Source organism: Leptosomus discolor, chromosome 1, assembly GCF_034619465.1.
Source record: "Leptosomus discolor isolate bLepDis1 chromosome 1, bLepDis1.hap2, whole genome shotgun sequence".
Taxonomy (NCBI): domain Eukaryota; kingdom Metazoa; phylum Chordata; class Aves; order Leptosomiformes; family Leptosomidae; genus Leptosomus; species Leptosomus discolor.
In genome coordinates this window covers 76,005,445-76,017,099 of record NC_141391.1, presented here as the reverse complement: position 1 = coordinate 76,017,099, position 11,655 = coordinate 76,005,445, and the positions used below count along the sequence as shown (strand labels likewise).

The window sequence follows — 11,655 nt, the reverse complement described above, 5'->3', positions numbered from 1 at the left end:
GAGGGCGAGCGGAGCGGCGGGAGGAGGCTGCCGCCGAGCGCTCACAAACCTTGGGAAAGAAATAAAAAATAATAAAAAAAAAAAAAAAAAAAAACCAACCAAACCCAAAACTATGAGAAAAGAGGCGGCAGGGCGGCCCGGAGCACCCGCTGCCCGCCCTGCGGCCGGGGAGACGGAGGAGGAGGAGGAGGAGGAGCTGGGGGTGGTTGGAGGGGGTAGGGGGTCAGAGCGGCGGTCCGCGCGGGTCACACACACCGGCCCGCCGCGGGCACCCGGAGCGGGGTAAGGGGGTCGGGTGGGTCTGGGCTGAAGCGTGTCAGAGCCCCAGGGCCTCGGCGTGCTTGCGGGCCTTCAGCCGCAGGTCGGCGATGCTGGAGTTCTTGCTGTTGCTCTTGGCGGCGGCGGCCACGACGGCGGCGGCGGAGGCGGACTCGGCCAGGGAGGCGATGGGCAGCCCGAAGGGCGGCGGCGGGAACATCAGGTAGGGCGCGTGGGCCGCCAGGTGCGGGTGCAGGTGCGGGTGCGCGTGGGCCACGCCCTCCAGCTGCAGCTGCGCCTGGACCTGGGCGGCGGCGGCGGCGGCCGCGGCGGCGGCGGCAGAGACACGGCGTCAGCCCCGACGCGCGACCCCGCGACCCTCCACCCCCCGCCCCCGCCCCACCGGCACCGACCCCCGCCCCGCCCCGCCCCGCCCCGCCCCGCCGGCTGAAAGCGCAACTTGTCAGCGGCGACCCCCGCACGCCGCCCTCCAGCAGGGGCACAGAGGCACCCTTGACCCTCCTCGTACTTAAAAAAAAAAATTAAAAAATTAAAAATAAAAAACGTGGCCCGAACGCATGGGTGCCAGCAAGTGCTAAATAGCTAATTTTTTTTATATTTTTTTTTTCCAAGGATGTTTATTTATACCCTTTGGCCACGGGTCCCTTATAGGCCGGGCTGGTGTTTGCTTTGGAGCTTTCTCGACCTACACAAACACGTTGGGTTGACTGAGAGATTTCAGCTCCGGGTAGGTTCGGGGAGGAGTGGGGGGAGAGTTTATTTATGTATTTAATTATTTTGGTCCAAATATGTCTTTTAAAAATCAATACAATTAATCTGTCAGCTCCACGTGTCTCTGAGACAGAGAAGGTGGTGGAAGGTCCCTTTGGGCTGGGAAAAAATCGATTCCCCGATTAATTGACGAAAAAAAAAAAAAAAAAAAGAAAAAAAAAGCGGAGGGGGGGGAGGGGGCGGGAAGCGGGACAGAATTTCATCCCCCTCGTCCCGCTTTCTCCCGGCGGCCTTGGCCCGGGCGGCTGCGCCTCGCTGGGGGCAGGACACGGGCCCCGCGCTCCGGTGCTGCCCCGGTGCCGGCTGGCCAGGACGGCGACAGGGCACCGGGGAGCAGCCTCCTCCGTCGGAAAAGGCCAGGCCTCGACAGCCCGTCCGAGCAGGGGGGGAAAATGGCAGCGCAAGGGGCTGCATAGGGGCTTTCTCACACACACACACTGTTTCGCCCACCAGGTGGGAGAGAGACCCTCCTGCTGCAGCGCCGGGCGGATACCGGAGCCCCCCTGAGAGGCTCGGCACCAGGCCGCTCCGACCACGCGGGGGTGCGGGTGGGCTCACCCGGGCGCCCCTCGGCCTCCGCCCCGGGAAGGCGACGCGCCCCCGGGAGGCCTTTGCCACGTCTGCGGGCGGCCCCGGGGCCGGCCGTGTGCCAGCCCATCGCACGGCGGTAGGGGGGAAGGCCCTTAGCACCGGCGGAGCCTCCCGGGTCCGCGGGACCCCCCGCTCGGCCCGCTCCCCGGGCCCGAGGGGCGCTGAGCTGCCGGCAGCCGGGCGGGGGCTCCTTCACAAAGTTTTACAGCCTGTTTTTAATACGTGCCAACTTCTATATAAATGGCTCTTGTGAACATGTCCGGCTTTCTCCCGTGCAAACGAAAAAGGGGGTCGGAGCACGTCGGGGGAAAGCAAAATAAAACCGGAGCTAACTACCTGTTGGAAAGGCATCCTCAGGGCTCCCATATTCACATAGGGGGCCACTCTGCAGGCGTCTAAATGGCTGGCGGTTCCCAGGATCACACCTGCGGGGACAGACACGGGTGAGCGGCGAAGGCGCCCCGGGGCTCCTCGGCCCATCACCACCCCACCCACCCCATCCGTCCCTGCCCGCACCCCTTACCCACCTTTGTGCATCTGGTTTTCCTGCTTTCGGCACTTTGCTCTCCTGTTCTGGAACCAGACCTGCGAAAAGAAAACGCAAACAAAAACAAACAAAAAAAAAACAACAGCAACGACAAAGATGGAGATAGACGAGGCAGCTGCTCATAGAGGACTGACCCCAGGGGCTGGGGATGGAGGGGAAAGGCGAGGGACTCCGCACAACCGCGCTGAGGTCTCTCCTCAGGAGCAGCCGAGGGGGATGAGCTCAGCCCCAGGCAGAGTGAGCCCCTCTATGTGTTGAGGTGGGGCTGTTGGGGGGCGGGGGGGGAGGTGTATCTTGCTCTTTGGTGTGAGTTTCTCAGTGTGAGCTGAATCGAGGAGATGAGAAGCGCCCCCGCAGCCAGGAAGACCGGGAGCCGGCCGCTTCGCACCGAGCCTCCGAGGCCGCCGTGTCCCCCGGGCGGGCAGTAGCGATCCCTGTGCCACCCGTCTGGAGCGAGGGGACCCTCCCCCAAGAACGCTTCAAATAAGGCCACACGCAGGCCGGGTGGGACCCTCTCTCCCTTTCCAGTCACATCTCGAACATCTCGGGGACAGCCAGCGGGGGCCAGGGCAGACCCCGCGGTCTGGCCCCTAAGCGACAGGGCCGTCTGCTCTCTCCCGAGCTGAGCTTGGAGACCATGAAGACCTCCGAGAAGATACGAGATACTGAACTTGCACTAAAGGGGCTGAATCATTCCCCCTTCCCTAAAGGTTAAAAGGAAACAAAACCCGCTCCTGTAGGCTCCCGGACAGACAAGAGCAACGTCTTTGCAGGCTGGGGTGTAAGGAAGGGCTTATGCCCCTACCCTGGGAGAAATGCCTGGGGTCCAACAATCCTGCCCCAATTCCAGCCGTTCTGACTCTACCAAGCGCAGAACTTGCAGTCGCCGCTGCGCCTCCCCTGCCTCTTTTCCAGGGGCATTTCAGACCTTCATTACTTTTGCCATTCCGAGGTTTAGCAGCTCTCCCCAAAGGACCATCAGAGGCACGGACCAAAATGTTTTGTGGACCCTTATCCTTACACCAAAACCTACCGAATATGGACAAACATTGACTTTCACCGCTGATAAAATCTTGTAACTAAATAAACACCTACAACCTTTGATGTTCTTGCACTTGCCAAGAGATCATACGGTTAATTAATACTAACTGCACTTCCTACATCAAATTTTCCCTTCAAGCTTTCTTCAATTGCCTTAATGATGGTCATTTACAACGGAGTAATTAGTGCAAAGAAAGGCTTCCAAAGGCATTAATTACCTCGGGTACCACAGTGATTTTCTTAAGTAGAAATTGGCCTTCTCTGATTCGGAGCACCAGTTTTCTTGCCTGGGGTGGCCGGGGGCGAGCGCGCAGCGGGCGGGCGGCTGCCGGGACCGACCGTCCGACCGACCGACGGACCGACCGACCGCTGCCGCTCCCCGCCGGCTTGTCGCAGCGCAGCCCTCCCCGCGCTAACCGGGCATCTCCGCCGCCTCGCTGCCCCGAAACGCACAGCACGGCAGAAGCCTTATTTTTTTTTTTTCCCTACTAGCAATACGCAAATATTAACAACGTGCAACGCTTCTCCTTTTAACGGGGCCGTTAGGGATTCATACGGGGTTTTTTTTAGATATGAGCATGCAAAATATCATCGTGCTGTTGCGACAATAACACATTTTTTTTGACGGTTGTAAATCCTTGCAGGAAATCTCCTTGTGTGTGTTCCCCATGCCGCTGCTCCCCCCACCCCCCACCCAGGAGTATAAATTGTCAGGAGGAATTTAAGCAGCGTTTAAACAACTTCTCTTGCAAATCAGAACATATTTCAAACAGAAATTATATTTAAATCTGGAAAACGAAGTGCCCTTTCCCTTTAGCTATGAAAAAATAAGGTTATGAGGAATAAAAGTGATGAATTAGCCACTGCGTTAAGCGATAATAAATCAGGCTTGGTGTGATTCACGATCAATTCCAATTAGTCATGAATATGCTAAGTAAAGCACAGTACACTGTTTTAGACAGTTATTTCTTCATTAAGGATCACTCAGTGATTTCTTTCACAAATGCTCTAATCTGATTTCCTTTTGATTTCCATTAGAGACAGTGAATAATGACATTTAATTTAGCCCTGCACCATAAACCCAAAGATATTTGTTGTAATTGAATTACTGCCTGCTCCTCACTATGGTCTCATAACTTTCAATTATAACCCTGACAGCTGGGTGATATGAGTTTCCAGAACAACACTAAAAATAAAAGGTTAATAAGGACTAGCTACCATAGGAGCTTCAATTTATTTACAGCAAATTTCCACACTAAATTGAAACTATATCCTTTGACAGCGAGGGACAAGCCGTTCAGATACGAATTAGAGAACAATTCCGAAAGTATTAAAAAATCCCCACTTTTCCCTTTTCCTCCCTTCTTTTTTTTTTTTTTTCCACTTCCATTTATTGATGAATATCAAGCTCTCTGCTTATTTCCTAATTAATTAGCCATTTCTCCTCTTTTCCCTCTTGATATATCTTTTATTTATAGTTTTATTTTCATCCATGCAAACCTGTTGTAAGATTATTTAATTTATTAATTTTTCTTTATCTCCTTCATAATCTCCACCTGAATCAGTATTTTTTTTCTTTTTTCCTTTTTTTTTTTTTTTTTTTTTTTTTGGTGTGCTGTTTTAAGATCTGTGAGCACTTGAAGCACCAATTTTCCTGTAACTATGAACATCCTGTTAAGGTGCTGCTCAGTAATAAAGTACTTGAAAGAAAGAGTGCAGAATTCAATTACAAGTAATTTATTTTTATAGAAACAGTACATCAAGGCCTTGGAAAGATATTACAGAGCCCAAGTAAGAAGATCTGGGAAGATGACATAAGAGTTGATGTCCCCTTCAGCAAAAGTTTAATCTTTTCATTAATTTATATGGTGTGGTTAGATCAATCTTCCAGGAGAAAGTAGGCCAGCAGCACTCTGAACCCCTGCAATATCCCCTGCAGGCCGCCCTTCCTAAGGCATGTGCCCAGCACCATCCCTTGCCCAGCTCAGCTTCTACTGAGGGAGGCAGGAACTGAGGGGAGAAAAGACCCTTAAAAAAAATTTGAAAAACACCCACCACCACCACCAAAACAAGAAAGAAAACAACCTGACTACTCTTTATTTTGGGAAATGCCTCCAGAAGGCAGTTTAAAGCAAGAGAGCCGCTTACTCAGGCCAAGCTTTGCTGAGCAGGTCCAAGAGGAGCGGGGTCCTGCCCTGTTGCTTTTCACGGTGGGTCATGTTTAAGGAGGGGGGCAAGCCGGTCCCTCTCCCCACTCCAGCTCGGGGCTGTATTTGTCGTCTTCCTGCCGTGCCCTGGGCGGGCAGTCGTCACCTACGCCCACCCAGCCGCACCTATTCGCACCCACACGTATAGGCGGTTATACATATGCATGCGCCTCTCATCTCCAGGGTGCGAGGGCGTTTTGTTCAGTGGAGGGGTTGACTTGGTGGCTTTTTCTTCTTGGATTTTGGTTTGGGTCTTCTAGGCCAAGCAAGGAGTTATAGCCCAAAGCACAGGGTTATAACCTGAGGAGGGATTTCCTTCACGTTTCTCCTGCTGTAGGCCTGATCAAAGAGCCACAAGTTGACCTTATTAATTATTTCTAGGGTGTTTTTAGTTTGTTTGGTTGGTTGGGGTTTTTTACACGACATCTGTTTTGGGGAGGCATTCCCTATTGGCTTAAGGGAGGTGGGGGTATTTTTCCCGTGCATCAAACCAAAATCGAATTTTAAAATAATCAATATGAAATCACACAAACAGACGGCTCTGACGGCCCCAGAACTGCAGCAATCCGGACTTCTTTTCAAGGTTTCGAAGGCTAATTGGTATTTAGCTGTATCTGAAGCAGGATGGGAGGGACGGGGGGAGACTCCACCAGATGGGTGCCATGCATTCATAGGCTTGCTGCGCGAATCAGAGTGGGCACCTTTCCCCCGGCTCTGGCTAATCCTGTCCCTCAGCACCCAAACCGTCTAGCCTTATTCACGGCGATTGTTTTCCGGGCACTTTTTTTTTTTTTTTTTTTTTTTTTTTCCATAACGGCCCCATAAAAGAAGGAGGGGGAAGAAAGTGAGGATTAAGGCAGAGTTAATGGCACGTTTGTAAGGAAAAATACAATATTTTATATATTTTTTTTTAAAAAAAAAAAAGAAAAAAAAGATCGAGTTGCTTGGTTATTGGAAGTTTGTCAATACTATCACCACCCCGACTCACACACACACACACACCGCCAAAAAAAAAATAAAATAAAAAAAATTAAACCGCCTTCCTAGGAAATGCAAGGCACAGGCAGACATTCCCGGAGCAGAATTAGTTTGGCAGGACAGGTACAGCGGAGTTGCAAAGAAGCTTCCCCATCACACGTGTCGTCTCTGCCTTCACCTCCCCGCTTGGGATGAAACGGGGCACTGTGCTAGGATCCGCTGGCAGTTAGGAAGTGAGGTGAGGACGTTTCCAGGAACAGAGCCTTTCTCTTACCTGAACCCTAGCTTCAGACAGTCCCAGCCTCTGGCTTAGTTCCTCCCTCATGAAGGCATCCGGATAGTGAGTCTCATCAAAAAGTCTTTCCAGCTCATTCAGCTGCTCTAATGTGAAATTGGTTCTGCTTCTCCTTTGTTTGAGCTTGGTCTGTCCATCTTCATCTTCTGACTTCACATCTTCCCTCTTCTCTTTGCACTCGTAGATCCCTGCCGGGAGGGGGAAGGAGAAAACGACACTGAGCCTCCCCTCGCACCTCTCCGAAGTTTCCCTCCGCAGCCCACGGGGGTCTCCCCCCTTCCCTCTCTTCGTCCCCAAACTCAGCGCAACCTGCGGGGGCAACCGGCGGGCGGAAGGGGGGACCCCGGGCCAGCCCCGGCAGGGCGCGGGGCGAGCGGGGCCGGGGGGCACCGGGTCGGGCTGAGCCCCGCTGCCAGCTCCGGACCGAGGGAGGGAGCGAGCCGCGCCGCCTTGCCTGGCTGATGCCCCACCAGCAAAACTACATATATATAAAGACAATTTTATCTTCGTTCGAGCTTGAGGAGGAAGCCGTGCCGCCGGTTGGCACGGGCAATTCGGGGAAGGGGCTGGTAGGGAAACGGCCCCCCCCCCGCCCCCCCCCCCCCCCCCCCCCGATACCTCTAGGCGGTGGGAAGAGGCGGGGGAAGGGGGTTTCTCCGTCTCCGTTTTCTCCCAAAGTGAAGAGGGTTATGCGAGACGCTCCCCATCCCTGTCATGATGAAGCCACGGTGAAAATATCTGCCTCGTAAAAGAAACTTTCCATGGGCCTGAGAGGGAGACCGTCCGTCCCTCTCCCCCTTAGCACCTCTCCTTCCTCTGAAATACCTGCCGATGGGTCGAAATCCTCGGGGCGGCGGGTCTCCACAGCCCGGCGCGGGGGAGCGGACTCGAGGAGGACCGTGGGTGCCCCCCAGCCCCTGCAACCAGCAGACGCCCGCCAGCCCTCATGGAGCCCAAGAGGGCTCGGGACGAGCTTGCGACCGCAGGCAGCCGCTGTGCACTCTTGTCCCGGGCAGAGGGGAGGTGGGCTGGGGGAAACGGTTGCCTTTTTTTTTATCTTGGGATGGAGGAATTTCTTTTGCTTTGGCAAATTATCATTTTATTTTTTTTTCCTCCTTCCCCCGCCTTTTCCTTAATGCCAGGCGGCCTAACGCACAGACCCGCTTTTAAACCCGGCTAACGAAAAGAGGAGAGGTGCTGGAGCAGGGGCCACCTCTGGAGACTGAACCGGTTCCCCGGGATCCACTGCCTGCCCGGGGCGCCCCGCCGGGGTGAGCATCCAGCGCGGGCACCGCCGGAGTCCCGGGACGTGCCTGGTCCGGCTGCCTCCTTTGTCCTGCTTCACCTCCTGGGCACTGTGAGGCGGGGGGAAGCCACATCTGCAGCTCATCCCGAAATAAATCCGTTTTCCCCTCACCAAAAGCACATGTATTTTATATCTATATATGTATGTATACACACACACACAAATGTGCGCATGCACATATCTATTAACCTATATACTTAGGGGCATCTCAAAATGCAAATGACTAACTGCAAATCGTAAGTTAATTGAACGTAATAAAACGTCCTGAACTGCATCTGTGCTTAAGCGAGGCGGGGACCCAAGGCGAAGCGCTCGTTCTCGCTTCCGAAATAAAAACTGTCCCTGGCCATAATCGCTCCTCCGGGCTCCCTGTCTCCGACTCCGGGAGGGATATCGACTGCATAAAACTTTGGGAAGGGTCTGGCCTCCGGAAGGAGGGTCTTCGTTGGTTGGTCTTAATGGCGTTTTGGGGAGACTTCTCCTGTAAGGGGAACCCCTATAAAAAGCCGAGGGTGCTAACCCAGCAAGCGCCTAGGGAAAGTGAGGCGCGTTCAAAGGCTGTGTCTCCTTTCGGAGATCCGAGGCTACAGCATGTCCGTGATAGGTATAAATATTAACTAGCATATCGGTGGGACTGAAATCACACGCCGGAATCAGTTGAAATTAGACTGAAACCTGGCATGAATTTAAACTGTCACAAGCATCTCAGCTCTTTCCAACTCCTCCCTTCCATCCCCACCCCCAGCCCCTCTCCATAGATTAGATTAGCTAAACATACAAGCCAGAATTTCGACACACAGGGAAAAGGAAGAGATTTTTTTTTTTTTCGTTCGTTCGTTCGCATTGTATTTTTTTTTTTTTTCGTGGAGCATGCCCTGCTTTCATTTTTTTAAAACCGTCTCCTGCGCGAGTGATTCCTCTAAACGAAACCATCTCGTTTTGCAATTCCTCGACCAGGGAAGGGAAATCAGCAGTGCTGAGTGGTACCGTCTTTTGCAGAAATACGGGTACCCAAATATGTGATTATACCCGGTCCTTCTGTTTGGGGAGTGGGTGGAAGAGAGAAGGATATTAAATAAGCGTTTGGGCTGTAAATTAAATTGCCTTTCGCCCAATGTTATATTAAACAAGATCAAACAGTAGGAAACAGCTGAAAGACTGGTTGTTGTTCCCCAACCTATTAACCGTTTTTTATTACCCCAAACTAGCCGGTAGCTCCCCAGGCAGGTCCACCTGCCTAACTTGCCTAGAGACACTTTCTCAACTTTCTAATCCCCCCGCCTTTTTTATTCTTTCCTTCCCCTGCGAGCCTATGCGGGATTTTTAGCTTGTTTGATTTAAAAATCATTTTTAAGTAGATTTTTTTTTTCCTCTGAGAGAAGGAACGACGTTTTACCCCTCGGCCGGGGGTCCCCGCACCCCGGGGGGATGCGGTGCGGCCCCGGCCCAGATGAGAAGGACAGGCAGGGGACCGAGGGACCAGGCGGCAGGGCCGGCCGGTGCCTCTCTCCGCAGGGATGCTCAGTCTCACCCGGGCCGGGGCAGCTCCCCTACAGCCAGGCTCCTCTCCTCCTCCTCCTCCTCGCCAGCCGCAGCCTCTGGCTAGGACAGGCTGGCCGACACAAGGCAAAGTGACCAGGGAGAGCCCTCTCCACATCCAGCTTTCTCCCAGAAGAAGCAGCAGCAGCATCCTGACGGCCCGGAAGCAGGAAGAACAGGTCTCCTAAGGCATTCAAACTCCCCGGACGAGGTTTCCTCGTACAAAAATACCCAGAGAGACAAAAATGTCTGACGTCCTGCGCTGCCCCCCTTCCCCCGGGCGAGTGAACGCCTAACGCAGCGGATCGATGTCGGATGTGAACGGGGGCTGGCAGGGAAGGGGGGGGGGGGGGGGGAGGGAGGACCGAAGTTGCGAGTTATTTTTCACGGCTATGTTCACGTTACGCGTGCAGGCGTATGTGCTGCTAAAGCGTGGGTTCCCGCCGCTGCGGGAGGGAGGCGACCGGAGGAGGGAGGCAGGATGCGGGAGCCGAGACCGCTCGCCCCGCCGGAGCCGGGGCCAGGGAGGCGGTGGCCGGTTCGCCCCCGCTGCGGAGCGCCGGGAGCGGCGGGGGGCGGCCGGGGAGGGGGTCGGGGCTGCCGGCGAGGGGCGCGGGGTGGAGGGCGCCCAGCCCCGCTCTTACCTTCCGCCGTCCTGCCCGTGCTGAACTCCTTCAGTTTGTCCTTGTCGCTCTCTACGTGGTCTTTGAAAAGATGCACCGGGCAATGGTTGCTGCTCTCGGTCATGTCCTGCAGGTTAGAGTCAGAGTTTCCAAGCTCCCTAGAGCGAGCCAACCCACTCTCCAAAACTTCCCTGTACGTGATCGTTTCCTTCTTGTTGCTGCTGCCACTGCCGCTACTGCTCTCTTTGCTTTTCTGGTCAAAAGATTTGGATACAAAAGCCGTAAGTTCTTCCATGGCTGCCCGGTGATCTTATCCACAGAGATCCACTTGTTTTCAGTCGGAGATGTGGCCGTCCTCCGCACGCTGTTTTTGCACGTAGAAGATGGGCTGTATAGGGTTAGATCACTCCTGCTGTTATTTATGCCTTTCAATTTGAGATCACACTATTTATACATGGCTACCTCAGCCCAACCCCCAGCTCTCCCTGTCTCCAGCAATTACTGACTGCTCCATAGTCGCAGGCGGACTCCTAGCAGCTATCTCCCCCACCTCAGTCCAGCAATTGGCTTTCTTTTCATTTCATCACTCTTTGGCATCTTTGCACCTTGATTTAGGGAGGCAAAGAGGCAAAAGCGAAAAAGAAGGGGAGAGAGAGAGGGAGAAAGAGGAATAAAAGGGGGGGGGGGAGAGGAAAACATGAAAATAGGTATCTGCATTCTGTAAACGGGTTGCAGAAATGAAAGTCGAGGAAGACTTAATTGATTGTAAGGACATCCTGTGCGTGGCAACACTGTGAGTAAAAACGGACCTAGCTAATCAAATAACTGCGCTCCTGCAATTAAATGTATCGCTGTCAAGAGGAAAAGAAAATGAGTGTTCAATAAAAAAGGTAATGAATAAAAAGCTGGAGATGTGCATTGGTTGTAATCATTGGAAATTCTACCTGATTTGCTATTTTGTTAATTTCGCTTAATTCAATGGTCAAAATAATACGCGAACCAAAAATGCTGTTTTAAAAGTGTTGCCTGTTCTGGCGGGTGGGTGGGTGCGCGGAGGGGGACGTGTGTTGCAGTTAAACAAGTTGTGAGGTGTCTCGGAGATCCGTGTCGGTGTTTTCGGAAGATTTGGAGGGGGTTGCTTGGCTGGGGAGGGGAGTTATCCATAGATAGGGGGACTCCAGGTGCATGTAAACGTTGCAGGATCTGTTTTCTTGTTTACTGTTATTATGTCGTCTGAAGATACTGTTGGGTAACATGAAAATCTAAAATGTTTCTTTGGATGCAGAGCTATCCTGCTGCGTGCAGCAAAGGGGTAATTTGTTAACACGAGAGTTTGTACACGACAAGTAGAGCATTACATCGTCTGGTTCGTTGTTTTGTTTTGTTTTTTTTTTTTCTTTTTTTTTCTTTTTTTTTTTTTTCCCCCAACGAAACGTCTCCTGCCTGATTAAAGATAGGACTGGCAATAATTTCCCCAC

At 53.0% G+C, this 11,655-nt stretch overlaps 1 protein-coding gene across 1 annotated transcript; it reads right to left on the bottom strand.

Annotated features, from left to right (window-relative positions):
- Nucleotides 1-316: 316 nt before the first annotated feature.
- SHOX (SHOX homeobox) lies at nucleotides 317-10,472 on the bottom strand. The gene is made up of 5 exons (XM_086461324.1): nucleotides 10,199-10,472; nucleotides 6,689-6,897; nucleotides 2,169-2,226; nucleotides 1,978-2,066; nucleotides 317-562 (listed from the first exon to the last, which is right to left on the bottom strand). Exons 1-5 carry the CDS (start codon nucleotides 10,470-10,472, stop codon nucleotides 317-319), a joined length of 876 nt encoding a protein of 291 aa, XP_086317450.1.
- Between the last annotated feature and the right edge of the window lie 1,183 nt (nucleotides 10,473-11,655).

What these genes read in the sequence shown, in the direction of transcription:
- SHOX (XM_086461324.1), bottom strand. Translation starts at nt 10,472, where the DNA reads ATGGAAGAACTTACGGCTTTTGTATCCAAATCTTTTGACCAGAAAAGC. An exon ending in CACGGGCAGGACGGCGGAAG is followed by an intron (nt 6,898 to 10,198) that starts GTAAGAGCGGGG and finishes CCCTCCCGGCAG; the next exon opens with GGATCTACGAGTGCAAAGAG. An exon ending in GGAAAACCAGATGCACAAAG is followed by an intron (nt 2,067 to 2,168) that starts GTGGGTAAGGGG and finishes CTGTCCCCGCAG; the next exon opens with GTGTGATCCTGGGAACCGCC.